General features: G+C 36.1%; 1 protein-coding gene across 5 annotated transcripts in view; it reads left to right on the top strand.

The window, feature by feature from the left end:
• Nucleotides 1-16,380, top strand: part of ARHGAP32 (Rho GTPase activating protein 32) — a 298,270-nt gene that overhangs the window by 192,491 nt on the left and 89,399 nt on the right. For all 5 annotated transcript variants that reach the window (XM_019421406.2, XM_019421407.2, XM_019421404.2 and 2 more), the window contains 3 exons: nt 11,571-11,708; nt 13,861-13,953; nt 15,298-15,420. In XM_019421406.2, the coding sequence (XP_019276951.2) occupies nt 11,571-11,708; nt 13,861-13,953; nt 15,298-15,420 (354 nt within the window). The remainder of the gene's footprint in view (nt 1-11,570; nt 11,709-13,860; nt 13,954-15,297; nt 15,421-16,380) is intronic.

Raw genomic sequence — 16,380 nt, forward strand, 5'->3', positions numbered from 1 at the left:
TTGTTAGTGTAAGACATTGCTGCTTTATAAAGTACTTAATAAAGTACTTACTATTTTATTGTTTGATTGTAAGCTTTAGACCAATTAAAATCAATCATTTCATTGTATTTGGAGTATATTAACCGCCTTTGTATTTTAACGAGAATTCATCAGTATATAATACTTTATTTTTTCTGAGGATCAACTTTTTCATAAATATTTATAATACTCTGAAGGCTCCTTTATGTCCTGGTAGGTGGGGTAAACAGTTGGTTTTAGGGGAATGCTTTCCTGCCTCAAAATATCTCCTGCTACCCTGCTTGAAATTCCACCATCAGAAATGCATTCCTTGGTATTAAGTATCTCCTCCACTTAGTCCTTTTAAAAAATGCTGTTACTAAGGGGTGGGGTTGACTATTCACATTTGTAGAGCATCTGTGTATGAACAAAACGTGTAGAGATTGTAAACATCCAAACCTGTAACTCTTCTGTGAAATGTAGATGTTACTATTTTCATTTTATAGGTGAGTAAAGATTGCTGAGAGGTTTAAGTAACTTATGTAAATTTCTATATCTAGGATAAGGCCCAGCTGAGATTTAAATCAGGTCATTCTCTTTTCACTGAAATTCATCATACCATTAAAGAGAGAATTTGTTCATTCTTTTTCAGTTAACTTTCCCATGGTAAAGGAATTTCCAAGGACATGGGTGAGGACTGTTCTCCGAAAGAACAGCAAATGTATCTAGAATTTGTCTTTTACCAACTCTGTTATTACCAAGCTTTATCTTGTTGGGATGTTGTGATTAGCATTTGTATTTGCATCAAATTGCATCTAGCATTTAACTGCTGGAGTGATGTAAAATGTAATTTGAAACATGTTGCCTTCGTGGTTAACACTCCAATAGATTTTCACTGTGTTTAAAACTGAGCCCAAACTGCTAATCAAGGACTGTGAGGACCCCACCTGACCAGGACCTTGCTACCTCTTTCGTATCATCTCATGACAGTGTGCCCATTCCTGTGTTCTGGTTATGCTAGCTTTCATTCCATTTTTATTTCTTTTCTGTTCTTTACTTTTATTTTATTTTTTAAAAGTTTTTATTTATTTTAGACAGTGAGGGAGAGAGAGGAAGAGGGAGAGAGAGAGAGAAAGAGAGAGAGAGAGTGAATATGAGTGGGAGAGGGGCAGAGAGAGAGAGAGAGAGAATCCTAAGCCCAACACGGGGCTTGAACCCACAAACCTGAGCTGAAATCAAGAGTCGGATGCTTAATCAGCTGAGCCACCCAGGTGCCCCATAAGGAGTTTTTGTATTGTTTTTGTGTTGATATATTTATAAAAGAAGTGAATTTCTAAGTTATTCTGATCCTTTGTAGTTGAACCTTGAACATCAACATTGGTTTGAATAGAATGGTTCCACTTATACATAGATGTTTTTCGCTAAATAGAGTACATTACTGTAAATGTATTTCTCTTCTTTATGATTCTCTTAATAATACATTTTTTCTCTATCTTACTTTATTGTAAGAATAGTACATAATATAGCATAAAAATATGTTTGTTGCCTGTTTATATTATTGGCAAGGTTTCCAGTCAAGAGTAAGCTATTAGCAGTTATGTTTTGGAGAAGCAAACTTATATGTGGATTTTCGACTGTGAAGGGGAATCAGTGCCCCTTCTCATGTTGTTCAAGGGTCAGTTGTACTTTATTTACTTTTAGAAATTGGATGAATTTCTGCCAGAATGGTAGGTATTTTACTATTTTTAGAATTTTCTCACTGAATCTAAGTTTCAGATGATTTGCAAATTAAGGTTTTCATTTGGTGAATGACATTCTGTATAAAAGGACAGATTTTTTGCTGGCACAAGAACATTTTTAAAAAAATTGAAAGAAATCAGTTCACTGATATATGAGGAAATGAATTTTGAAATCCAGTCCCTCACCATTTTTAGGCTCATTTGCATTTATGTGGTTGGTTGATATTTATTTCCTTTAGTAAGACTGTTTGGATGGAAGAAAACACGATTTATTTTTAACAGTTAATATAGTTGATTTTTTAGATTAGTTTTAGGTTCACAGCAAACTTGAGTAGAAAGTATGAGGTTCCTGCATATGTTTTATCCCCACACATGCCCGACTCCACGATAGATGTCTTTGTGACAGTGATGAACCTACACTGACATAGCTTTGTCAGCAAGGGTTCAGTCATGGTGTTGTATGTTCTGTGGGTTTGGACAAATTTATAATTATATGTACCCACCATTAAGGTATCATACAAAATTATTTCACTGCCCTAAAAATTCTGTGCTCTATTTCTTACTTCTCCCTAACCAGTGGCAACCACAGATATTTTTACTGTCTCTGTAGTTTTGCCTTTTTCAAAATGTCATATAGTTGGAGTTATACAGTACATAGACTTTTCAGCTTGGCTTCTTTCACTTAGTAGTATGCATTTAAATTTTCTCCATGTCTTCTAATGGCTCGATAGTTTCTTTCTTATTTTTTTTATTTTTTTTTTAGTGCTGATTAATACTGAATTTTCTGGATGTATCACAGTTTATATATACATTCACCAGCTGAAGGATATCTTGATTGCTTCCAAGTTTCAGCATTTAAAAACAATTTTTTTTTTTTGAGAGACAGACACAGAGCACAAGCAGGAGAGGGGCAGAGAGAGAGGGAGACACAGAATCTGAAGCAGGCTCCAGGTTCTGAGCTCAGCACAGAGCTTGATGCAGGGCCCAAACTCACAAATCATGAGATGATGATGTGAGCCAAAGTGGTACCCTTAACCGACTGAGCCACCCAGGCACCCCTAAGTTTCAGCATTTATAAATAAAGCTGCTGTGAACATGCATGTACAGGCTTTTGTGTGGACATAACTTTTTAGCCCATTTGGATGAACACCAAGGAGTCTAATTGCTGGAACCTGTGGTAAGGTATCTTTAGTTTTATAAGAAACTGACAAGTTGTCTTCCAAAGTGTGTTTACCATTTTGTATTCCTACTAGCAATGGAAGACATTTCCTATTCACATCTTTGTCAGCATTTAGTTCTGGGTTTTTGCCATTTTAATAGGTGTGTGGTGTTATCTCGTTTTAATTTGCATTTCCTTGATGACGTATTGTGTGGAGCATTTTTTCATATACTTATCTATTATTTGCATATCTTTTTGGTGAGGTGTCTGCTTAGGTCTTTGGACTTTTTAAATCAGCTGTTTGTTTTCTTATTGTTGATTTTTAAGAGTTCTTTGTACATTTTGGATAACAGTCTTTTGTCAAATAAATCTTTTGCCAGTATTTTCACCCAAGTCTATTACTTGTCTTTTCGTTTTATTGATAGTGTCTTGACACAGCAGAAAATTTTAATTTCAGTGAAGTCCAGCTCATCAGTTCTTTCATGGATTGTGACTCTAATGTATCTAAAAAAGTTTATCACCAAACCCAAGAGCATTTGTATTTTCTCCTATGTTACCTTCTATGAGTTTTATCATTTTGCATTTTACATTAAGGTCTGTGATCCATTTTGAGTAATTTTTTGAAAGCTGTAAGGTCTGTATTTAGATTTATATTTTTGACTGTGGATTTTGCCAATTCTTCCAGCACTATTTGTTGAAAAGAATTTTTTTTTTAAATCCACTGTGTTGACTTTTCTCTTTTGTCAAAGATCAATTGACAGTATTTATGTGGGTCTATTTCTGGGCTCTCTGTTCTGTTTCATTGATGTATTTGTTAATTTTTTTTTTTTTTTGCCAATACCACACTGTATTGATGATTATAGCTTTATGGTATGTCTTTAAGTCACTTGGTGTCAGTCTCCCAACTTTGTTCTTCTCCTTTAATGTTGTGTTAGCTGTTCTAATCTTTTACCTCTCTCTATAAACTTTAAAATAAAAAAAAAAAAAAACTTGCTTTGGTTTTGATTGGCATAGCATTGTGAATCTATAGATTAAGTTTGGAAGAATTGATACCTTGACCATATATTGACCCTTCTATCCAGGAACATGGTATATCTCTCAAATTTTTTTAGTTGTTTACCTTTACCAGAATATTGTAGGTTTCCTCATACAGATCTTGGACATAGTTAAAAAAATTCTTTTAATGTTTATTTTTCAGAGAGAGAGAGAGAGAGAGAGAGAGAGAGAGAGAGACTTTTGAGTGGGGGAGAGATAGAGAGAGAGGGAGACACGGTATCTGATGCAGGCTCTAGGCTCTGAGTTGTCAGCACAGAGCCTGATGCGGGGCTTGAATTCATGAACCATGAAGTCATGACCTGAGCTGAAGTTGGACGCTCAACTGACTGAGGCACCCAGGCACCCCCATGTTTTTTTAGATTTGTATTTAATTCTTTCTTTTTTTGGGGGGGTGTGCTGATATAAATACTATTGTGCTTTTAACTTCAAATTGAACTTAATCATTGTTGGTACATTGGAAAGCAATTGGCTTTTTTATATTAACTTTGTATTCTGCTATTTTGGTCATTAAATTTGATCATTCATGATTAAAAATTCTCAGTAAACTAAGATTAGTGGGAAATGTCCTCAACTTGATAAAGAGTATCTATAAAAAATCTATAACTGTAATAGTGAGAAACTCATTCTGTAAATAAGATCAGGAACAAGGTAAGGACGTCCCCTCTTTCCACTGCTTTTCAACACTGTGCTGGAATTCCTAGCTAATGCCATTAAGGCAAGAAAAGGAAATAAAAGATATACAAATGGGAAAGGAAGAAATTAAACAGCCTTTGTACACAGATGACATGATCATCTAGGTAAACAGTATAAAATAATTGTCTAAAAATCTCCTGCAACTACCAAATGTAAGACACAAAACAATGTATTTTTAAATGCCTCTTTAAAAAATATATTTTAAATACATAAAACCTTGGATTGTGAGTAACTTGTTCTGCAAGTGTTCTGAAAGACGAACAAACGTTTCTAATAAATTTTAATTTGATAAACAAGCAGTTTCTTGCAATACGAGTAGTACATGATGCCAGATGTCACATGATCAAACTGAGTCAGTGGTTCTTGAAATTCTCTTTGATGTGCAAGTGCTTTGGATTACAAGCATGTTTCTGGAATGAATTCTGCTCACAAACCAAGGTTTTACTATACTTCTATAGGAAGAAGTCTTAAGTAAGAAGGACCTACTAACTTCTTTTCCACTTTTTTTAAACAAAAAAATTAGTATTTTAGTGTATTAAGCCACTTAATATATCACTTCAGAATGCATTCAAGGAAATTTCTTTCCTTTTTAAAAAAAATTTTAAGTTTTATTTAAATCCAAGTCAGTTAACATACAGTACAATAATGATTTCAGTAGAATCCAGTGACCCATCACCCACATACAACACCCCAGTGCTCATCCCAACAGATGCCCTCCCCAATGCCTATCACCCATGTAGTCCATCCCCCCACCCGAAATGCATCCAGCAACCCTCAGTATGCTCTCTGTATTTAAGAATCTCTTATGGTTTGCCTTCCTTTCTCTTTTTATCTAATTTTTCCTTCCTCTCCCCTATGTTCATCTGTTGAGTTTCTCAAATTCCACATATGAATAAAGTGATGTGATATTTGTCTTTCTCTGACTGACTTACTTTGTTTAGCATAATACCCTCTAGTTCCATCCACATTGTTGGCACCTGGCACGATTTCATTCTTTTTGATCACCGAGTAATATTCCTGTGTGTGTGTGTGTGTGTGTGTGTGTGTGTGTGTGTGTGTATCACATCTTCTTTATCCATTCATCAGTTGATGGACATTTGGGCTCTTCCTATAATTTGGCTATTGTTGATAGTGCTGCTGTAAATATTGGGGTGCATGTGCTCCTTTGAATCAGCATTTTTGTATCCTTTGGAAAAATACCTAGTAGTGAAATTGCTGGGTTACAGGGTAGTTCTATTTTTAATTTTTTGAGAGACCAAGGAAATTTCTTGACTAACAAGCTATTTGAGTAAAAGTGTTAAGCTTTCAAAGGGCTAATAGTTAAATGAAATACTTTGGCTAGACATTCAGTGTAATAGGGTTTGATAAGTTTGATAAGCAATAATTATAGGAGTATACAATATATTTTAGTAGAAAAATTGTCAAAGATGTAAATAGATAATTCCTAAAAGAATAAAGATATCATTTTCACCTTTTGGAAAATTAAAGTGCTTTTATAAATAAATATTAGTGTAGATGCAGTAAAATAAGCACAAACAGTAAAAATTGGTACAATCTTTCCATTTTTAGAAATTGTGTGTGTATTTTAACTTTTTAAATTAAAAATAAATTTAGTCTTATAAAAATTTGCAAAAATAGTGCAGAGAGATTCAGTATACTCTGCAGTTAGGTTTAGATGATGTCACAATTTTTAGGAATTTATTCTTCTAAAAGAATTTTAATGTTTCTTTTTGAGAGCAAGAGAGAGAGAGAGAGCATGAACGGTGAGGGGCAGAATCCAAAGCAGGCACCGAGAGCTGTCAACACAGATCCCAAGATGGGACTCAAACTCAGTAGCCATGAGATCATGACCTGAGCTGAAGTCGGACACTCAACCCACTGAGCCACCCAGGCGACCCAGGAATTTATTCTAAAGAAGTATAAGAAATTGGAGCATAGACTTAGATACAATTATTACATCCTGTTTTTTGTGCTCGCTTCAGCAGCACATACACAATCTTGTTTTCAATTATTGAGCTTTTAACCTGGGAACTTCCCAATTCTATCAATTTGCACGATTTAACAGCTTTTCCAAAATCAGTCTAGGTTAGTGAATGTATCGTTAATATTGTCCGTGCATGTTAACAGTTTCAACCAAACTATTTGTCTGTTATACCCCATGCATGACAAGTATATGACTAATAGAACATTCAGAAGGTATTTCTGGGCCAGACCGCTATACCAGTGACAAAAATATCAGTAGTGATAAGAATGTTCAATGAATGATTGGCAGGCAGTGTGCTCAGTAACTCACATGCATTATTTCATTTAATCTTTCGACTTCCAGGTACTGTTAACTTCCCCATTTTATAGATGAGTAAACTGAGGTTTAGAAGTTACCTAAGGTCTACCACCTAAGGTAGCCCATAGTAGTTTAAATTTAAATCCTGCATTACTGACTACTGCTTTCCTCATTGTTTTCTTTCTTCTCTCTTCCTTCTGTGTTTCACAGTCATGTTGATCTAGAAATCTGTTTTGTATGCCAAGGGGAAAGTGATATGCCAAGGGCCAAATGTTACCTTATGTCTTAGTTTGGGGTGCTTTCACAAAGTACCATAAACTGGGTACCTTATAAACAATACAAATTTATTTCCAACAGTTCTGGAAGCTGGAAGTCTGAGATCAGGAGGTCAGAATGGCAAAGTTCTGGTGAGAGCCGTTTCTCAGACTGCAAACAGCTAGCTTCTTATAACTTCATGTAGCAGAGCATAGAGAAGGAGAAGCAAGCTCTCTTAGGGCTCCTGTAAGGGCACTAATCTCATTCATGAGGGTTCCACCCTCATGACCTCATCTCATCTAATTATTTCCCAAAGGCTCCATTTCCTAATGCCATCATATTAGAGGCTTTGGTTTCCACATACGAATTTTGGGGAGATGCAGATACTCAGTCCCTAATACCTTACAATTATGTCAGAATATTCTTCATTTAGTGAGAAATGCTTAATGAAAACGGGATTAAAAGCAGAGCCAATTTCTATTCTAAAAGCACCAGGTAACAACAAATTCAGGACTACATTTTCTTTATATTGACCACTTCCCACAGTCTGTTGGCTCGAAAGGAGTAATAGATGTGAAAGTACCAAGTTGTCAGCTTATTTCTCTCCTTCCCAGACAGTGGGATGACTATACGCATGTTTAAAGTTGATCCTGATTGATTGCTTGGCCTTTGTACTAGTGACTTGAAATCCTGATGTTACGTTTTTTTCTAAAAGAAAGCAGGAAAACAAAACAAAAACAAAATGTCACCGGATCTATAGGTTATCTTCAAATAATGATATTAAATTTAAGATTTGCTTTCCAATATTAAAGCTGGAAATTCAGCCAGTATAGAAAACAACCTTTGACCTCTAAAGATGGATTAACTTCTCTAGTTGAAAACCTGATGTACTTGAAAGTCATCAGTAAAAATGTTCTTTTTCCTTTGAGTTGCTGAGCTTTTGGTGACCAGTCATTTGTTCTGCTAAATACCATGGGGTTTTGTTTGGAAACTCTGTTTTCTAATTCTAAGTGTTTGACTGAGAACAAGTTCTCTAAATCAGTAAAGAATAGTAATAGCCAGCGTGTACTGAGCCATTTCTGTTAACTGATACTCTACTAATCATTTTACATTAATTTACATCATTTAGTTCTTAAACAGCCAGGATTCACAATTAGGACATTCTGATCCTATAATCAAGTTTTTAGCTATTTCTTTATTTCAGATATATATTTTTAGGATCTATGCAGGTAATGTAAATAAGGTGTGGTCACTTGGGCGAATTAGACCTTGTTGTGCTGTACCTAAAGTATTCATATACATTTTTATTTTATTTTATTTTTTAGATGTTTTTATTTATTTTGGGGAGGGAGTGAGAAAGAGTGAGCATGAGCAGGGAGGGACAGAGGAAGAGGGGGACAGAAGATCGGAAGCAGTCTCTATTCTGACAGCAGCAAGCCCAATGTGGGGCTGGAACTCACGAACCATGAGATCATGATCTGAGCCGAAGTTGGACCCTCAACCGACTGAGCCACCCAGGCACCTCCATATACATTTTTTTAATGTTTATTTTTGAGAGAGCGAGAGAGAAAGCATGTGCATGCAAGTGAACACAAGTGAGAGAGGGGCAGAGAAAGGGAGACAGTGCCTCCATAGAGGGATCTGTACTGACAGTGGAGAGCCCTATGTGGGGCTCGAACTCAAACCACTAGATCATGACCTGAGCCAAATTTGGTCTCATAACTGACTGAGCTACCCAGGTGCCCTCCTCATATACATTTAAAACACACACACACACACACACACACACACACACACACACACACACACACACACTTTAGGCCTAATCCAAATCAGAAGATAGAATGGATAAATTTAAAATACTATGGATGATGGATGTAAAACCTTGTTCAGATGAAAATTTATTTTTTTTGACGTGTGTTTTAATTTCTGTTCTCTCACATATGTGAGGCTTTAAGCAAGTTACTTAATTTGTGATTAGGTTCATAGAGAACGAAGTAAAATCTTATTACTTGTTTTGGACAATGTACTGTATACATGCATATATGGTAAAGGTATAAAATGCATTTATGCATGATAACAATACACATCAACTCCTGTCTTTACTTTTAGAAGGGATACAAAGAATGGTGCTTTGTATCTATAATAATTGGTTCTTTAAAATAACATCCAGAGCTTTGAAACAAAAAAGTCAACATCTGTTTAATCTCTGTGATAGAGACATGAGTATGTGATAAATTATTTTGTTTACTTTTCTGGTATTTGAAGTGTTGCATAGTTTTAAAAAATGTGTGTATGAAAGAGAAAATAATTGCAACTGTATGCTAAGTTTTTCCTTTTATTTCTGCCTTTGTTTGTTTTTAGTTTTTATTTTTGCCATCCCAAAGGATCAAGTATTTAACTCCCTATGGTTATTTAGGAAATATTTGGGTTAGAAGGCAGTGTTAGAACTGAGGAAACAAAGGAGCTTACTTCAGCAAAGAGTAAAAGAGTGACTTTCCATAGCCAAAGAAGCAGCAGTTAAAGATCATGGAGGCAAGAAAGGGAACAAATGTCTCATAAACTGAATAAATGTAAGTAATTGAGCATAACTGGAGGCAGAGAAAGGGCATGGAGGAGTAATGACTGAGATCAGAGTATAAATTCAGACAGAACCTAGATGATGAAAGCCATGATATATGCAAATATGTTTGGACTTTATCCTATGGATCAGTGGTTCCCAGTTCAGGCTGATCATCAGAATTAACTGGATCCCATTTCAGACTCATGGAACTAGCATTTCTTAGAATAGTGACCAGGACACTTTTCTTTAAAAGGCTCTGCCATGTGTTATTGTCTTAATTCATTCTAAAAACCCTCTCAGACAGGGAGTTGGTATTGTTCTCCATCTACGTGATAGAGAATTTCAGTCCAGAGTAGGATTATGCAAGTTGATCATGTTAGTTTTATTTAAAAAAATTTTTTTAGCATTTATTTTTGAGAGAGAAAGAGACAGAATGCGAGTGGGTTGGGGCAGAGAGAGGGGGAGGCACAGAATCCGAAGCAGGCTCCAGGCTCTGAGCTGTCAGCACAGAGCCTGATGCGGGGCTCGAACTCATGAGCTGTGAGATCATGACCTGAGCCAAAGTCGGATGTTCAACTGACTGAGCCACCTAGGCGCTCCTGATCATGTTAGTTTTAATATACCTCTGTGTAGAATTCACATCTCTGCCTTATGAAGTGGTGCATTCTGCCTCTGCCCCATTTGGCTGGGGCACATGGAGAAGACTTCCACTAAAAGTGTTTCTTCAGTTCTGAGATGGTTGCTCTCAGGCCTTTCTTGCAGTCCTTCTAGAATTTTATGAGATGAGAGCCTCTGTATAAAATTAGATAAAATTGCAAGACTAAATGCTCTGCAGCAGTGCTGACTCATGGGAGCTCTCGATGGATTTTTGATAGTGTCACCTGATAAGCTTTGTATTTTGTAGTGGTGGGAAGGGGAGCAGGGGAGATCAAAGGTGAGGACAATTAGCAGTATTCTCGGTAAGAAATGATATTCATCCCTACTAAAGCTTGGGCTAGGGGAAGTGATAGAGTCAAGAGAAAATTAGGAGGTAGAATGTAATAATAAATAAGCTCTGGGAGTAGATTTTCATTGTTTTTTTTTTTAAATTTATTTTAGAGAGTGAGAGCAAATGGGGGAGAGAGGCAGAGGGAAAGATTGAGAGAAAGAGGAAGTCAGAGAGAGCAGGTTCCATGCTCAGCACGGAGCCCGATGTGGAGCTCGATTTCACACCCCTGGGATCATGACTTGAGTCGAAATAAAGAGTTGGATGTTCAACCTACTGAGCCAACCAGGCACCCCAGATTTTCATTTTTGATGAGCTTGTGAGATTGGGCAAGGCAAGGAAGAAAGCCTGAGATGTTGGGAAGGATAATGAGTTCTAGATAATATTTGTATATTGAATGTGTATTGATGAGGACTTTAGTGGTTTTGATTTTCCAGTCTTAGTCATAGAAAATGTTGATGATACCTATCAATAACTTGGTTTTATTTTTCTTTAATTTTTGATTATATTCTCCCACCCCAAATTATTTTATGATTCTTTTTGTGGATTTAAGGCCACATGCTGTCTTACCATGTAGCAGTTACTGCTCCCAGAGAGCCAGTGGACTTTGATGAGCAGTAGAGAGAGTGGAGAGTTTTATCTTATTTTCATTATTGACCTTTTGGTGTAGTGTAACTCATTAGATTGTTTTGGAGTTTGAGTATTTACCTATTTACTAACAAGTTGATAGAAGTTTTTCACTAGAAAATATAAAATCTCATAATGCCATTATAGAATAAGGCCTGATTCATAAGCATTTTCTAAGAGGCAGATTATAAGTATCTTTTTTTTCTTACCCATAGGGTAAAAGTTGGATTGTTAAAAGAAGTTATGAAGATTTTCGGGTACTTGATAAACATCTTCATTTATGTATTTATGACCGACGATTCTCCCAACTCTCAGAGCTTCCCCGTTCTGATGCTCTGAAGGATAGTCCAGAGGTAAGCATTTAGTTCTTTGCAGCCTTAATTGCTGTATATAAATTAGCAGAAAGTGTTGCCTATATACTAAATAAAAGCTTATATCGAACACTCAGGATGATTCTTGGGATTATTTAATTATTTCATAACTGAAAAAGTTATAGTGCTATGTAGAACGTTTAGAATTAAAGTAGGTTTGGTGTGTAATTTTATTAAAAAGATTCATAATATATAATGGGCTACATATATGAGACCATTCTTCAAAGAGAATATAAAATATGGAGGCAAAAACATGGAAAAATGTTGACCTCACTAATAATTAAAGAAAGGCATAGCTTATGATGGCATGCCATATCTGTGCCTTTATCTTTACTCCTGTCAAATTTCTAGTAAAAATATAAAAGATTTTAAAAAAATTAAATGGGAAAAGATTCTTTATAACATCAGAATATAAAAACCATCAAAATTATGAGGAATCTTCTTTATTTTTTATTTTTTTGAGAGGGAGGGAAAGGGAGAGAGAGAATCCTAAGCAGGCTCCATGCCTAGCACAGAGCCTGACGCAGGGCTCGGTCTCACAACCATGAGATCATGATGTGAGGAATCTTTGAAAGAAGATAGGATAAGATTTATGGGGGTGAGCAAATACTGCATACAAACAGGTACAGGAGGATTGAAGAAGACAGATCAACTAGAAATCTTAATCGTAAAAGCCAAATAAATAAAATAATTGAGAAGAGCAAACAGAGGGCTTTCAGAAGCATGGTTACTATCCTCAGAGAGACAGGAGGCAATCATAGTCATGGAATGAGAACATATTTTTAGAAAAATAAAAAATCAGAGATCTTAGAAATGAACATGTACTTATTTAAATTAATTTTAGTTATAGCAAACCTGAAGAGCTGGACTGTGTGCAGAATGGACACAGATGAAGAGAGCATTAGTGAGCTGGGAGAGCAAACTTTATAATAATACAGCCCCAGAAGGGAATGAAAGATAAAAAGTTGCGTGAGAACAGTGGGAATCATGGAGAAAAGATCCTGAAGTTCCTACTTCCCTCTCCTAGGAGTTCTAGCAGGATACAGGAGATGGAAGTAACTAAAAGTTAATATAAGAAAATGCCCTAAAGCTAAAGAAAGCCATGTTTCAGATCACATGGGCCCAGTAAGTACTAAATATAATGACTGAAAAGACATGCATCTATAAACAGTGTAGTGAAATTTCAACAGCCAAAACAGAGAACACCAAAAGCTTCCAGAGAGCAAAAAAACATGCTTTAAAAAAAAAAAAAGAACAAGAATTGTATTGACAGTAGACTCAATAGCAGCTTGAAAACAGTGCAGATGTCTTTCAAGTCCTGATGGGAAGTGATTTCAAATCTGTAATTAATTCCAAGGCAACTAAGTAGGTAGGACAAAGTAGAGGCATCATCAGTCATGCAAGAACTGACACAGGAACGGGGTCTCAGGAATATTCTAAAACCACAGCTTCTTTTGTATCACCGAAAATCTAGAAGTCTGTCTCTGTTTCCTATCTCTGTCTCTTTGTTCCATTTCTCTTTCTCAAGCTGTCTCAGAACATGGCCACTACTAAAAGGCCCCAGGTTTTTAATCTCTTTTTTTAAGACAGCTGCTAGAATGAATTAAATATTTTCAACTTAATTCCTAATTCCTGCAGTAACTCTTGTTAGGCCAGCTAGTGTTTGGTCCCATTTCTGGACCAATCCACGGACCCGTGGTGTGGGATCACATATGAACATGGCTGTCCTGCCGCAGCTGCATGCCTGGAAGCTTACAGCAGGTCTTGGAGTTTCAGAGTAGCCAGGGGGAAGCTGGCAGAAAAGCCAAGTATGTCTCTGCTGTGATTATTTTTTTACATTTTCAGTATGAGATAGAGACAGCAATAAAATTAGAAGCTATAGAATAGTATGACCCCCTGATGATGAGGAGCTAGCAGTTAAAGTTCTTCACAAGACAGGGGATTTCTATGTAAGTGCCGATGGTTTCACTTCACGGAACTCTTAAGCCTCTGTGAAGAATCCTCTGTAACTATTAAAATGCCTAAAAACCTACAGAATTTTTGCCCCAGAAACAACTAATTTATACCGGTTACTTGGACAGGGAGTGCAGTATCTTGACTTGGAGTTACCACTGAATCTTCTCTTTCTCTTTAGTCCATCACTCAGATGCTTATGGCTTACCTCTCCCGCCTTTCAGCTATTGCTGGCAACAAGATCAATTGTGGACCTGCCCTTACTTGGATGGAGGTATTTTCTAATTCACTTCTTATCAAAATTTATTTTTGAATTGTCTACGAAATTTAATGTTAATTTAATTTCTATAGCTATTGAGCTTCAGGAATCAAAGAAATAGAATTAATGCTCATCTTTTGGAAGGATAGATATGTCTTATGCTAAGTATTTTTTTTATCTCAAATCTTTCTTTGAGAATCCAGGAAACTAATTTTAATATATCTTGTGAATTGCAGTGACACCTCTTATTTTGGTGTTTAATGTATTAAGTATACATTTAGCAAGATATATATATTTAATTGACTTAGTAATTGAAAATATTTTTCAATTATTTATGAATGACAGACAATTAACCTTTTAAAGAGTCCAGTTTAAGTATTGAGTGTTACACAGTATCCAGAAAATATGTTAAGTATTTCTCCTTAATTTGCAGATTTATTCTCTCCTTCCAGTGGAAATTGGCAAGTCAGAATGGGAAGTAGAAAGAATATGGAATTTAGCACCAGGCCAACTTGCACTGAGATACTGGTTTTTCTATTATTGGCTGTGTGATCTTGGAAAATTACAGTGAAACCTCAGATTACAAGTAACTTGTTCTGAGAGTGTTTCACAAGACGACCAAACATTTCTAATGTATTTTAACCTGCTAAAGGAGCAATGTCTTGCAATATGAGTAGTACGTGACGCCGAATGTCATGTGATTACAACTGAGCCAGTGGTCCTTGAAATTTGCTTTGATACACAAGTGATTACTTTGATATACAAGTAATTTGCTTTGGATTACAAGCATGTTTCCAGAATGAATTATGCACACAAACAAAGGTTTTACTGTATTTAATTTCTCATAAATTACATAAGCTCTTTGAGCTTTAGCATCTTCATCTTTAGGTTTTTTTTTTAATGTTTGTTTATTTTTGAGAGAGAGAAAGAGAGACAGAGCGCAAGCAGGGTAGGGGCACAAAGAGAGGGAGACACAGAATCTGAAACAGGCTCCAGACTCTGAGCTGTCAGCACAGAGCCTGATGGGTGGCTCAAACCCATGAACTGCGAGATCGTGACCTGAGCCGAAGTCGGTTGCTTAAGGGACTGAGCCACCTAGGCGCCCCAAGCATCTTCATCTTTAAGTGTTGATAATCATGCTGAGTACCTTTTAGATTTATGAGGATTACATTGAATCATTTGTTATATGCACAGCACAATGACTGGCATATAATAAGTACTCAGTAAATATTAGGTGTTGTTTTTTTTTTAAGATTCTTTGGGTTATGGTTTCTCTAAATCAAATTGAACACTTTTGTAGATAGAGAAACTTTTACAAGTCCCCTGTCTTTATCTCATAGTTCATTTTCTTTGTCATAGATTGATAATAAGGGAAATCATCTTCTAGTTCATGAGGAATCATCCATTAACACTCCTGCTGTTGGTGCTGCCCACGTTATCAAGAGGTACACTGCTCGGGCCCCTGATGAATTGACTTTAGAGGTAAATGACTAAAGACTCTGTCAGCTCAGGCCCTTTCCCCATACTCTATTGTCTTTCAGCCTAGGATGCCATCTGTTTTTATTTAACGACTATACTCATCCTTGAAAATTCAGCTTAAATGTCTCCCATTTCTTCTAGGAAGTCATCCTTGATCTTCTTCCTACTCCATGCAAATACATATCCCCAAAGAGCCTGGAATGAATGTTACTCTGAACTGTTCTCATGGCTTATATCTGACCTTTCATTTATTACACTCAGTCATAATTGTTCTCCTGTTTGTCTCCATGACCTTCTTGAAAGCCAGGTCTCAATCTTTTTGTTTTGTGTTTTTAGTACCTAAATATGATACCCAGTGATACCTTCTTCTCATTGTTTGTTCAAAGATTGAGGTAAAGAACAGATGAAAAGTGAAATGAACATTGCTTGCAATCAGATGCAAAAGGAGGGGAATTAAGTTTCTTCCTCTAATACTGGATGATGAGAGACAAAAAACTGCTTACAGTTATTCAGTTTAAGAAACACAGTATAGATTTTTAGGTTCCATACACAGAGGAATGTATGTCTTAAAAGATGCCATGCCTGTGAGCAAATACAGCTTTGTGAAGTTGATTCTTTCATGATGTGAAAATTAGTTGTAAATATACAAAGAAAAATTCTTTTTTATTTAAAAAATATTTTAATGTTTTTTTAAATTTATTTTTGAGACAGAGACAGAGTATGAGTGGGAGAGGGTCAGAGAGAGAGGGAGACACAGAATCTGAAACAGGCTCCAGGCTCTGAGCTGTCAGCACAGAGCCCAACATGGGGCTCGAATTCATGGACTGTGAGATCATGACCTGAGCTGAAGTTGGACACTTCACTGACTGAGCCGCCCAGGCACCCCTACAAAGAAAAATTCTTAAAAGCAATATGTATACCACAGTAATATTGCTGTGAAGCACTTAACTATGTTTTGTCACA

The sequence above is a fragment of the Panthera pardus genome, unplaced genomic scaffold (assembly GCF_024362965.1).
Source record: "Panthera pardus isolate Hobbes unplaced genomic scaffold, ASM2436296v1 HiC_scaffold_12, whole genome shotgun sequence".
NCBI lineage: Eukaryota > Metazoa > Chordata > Mammalia > Carnivora > Felidae > Panthera > Panthera pardus.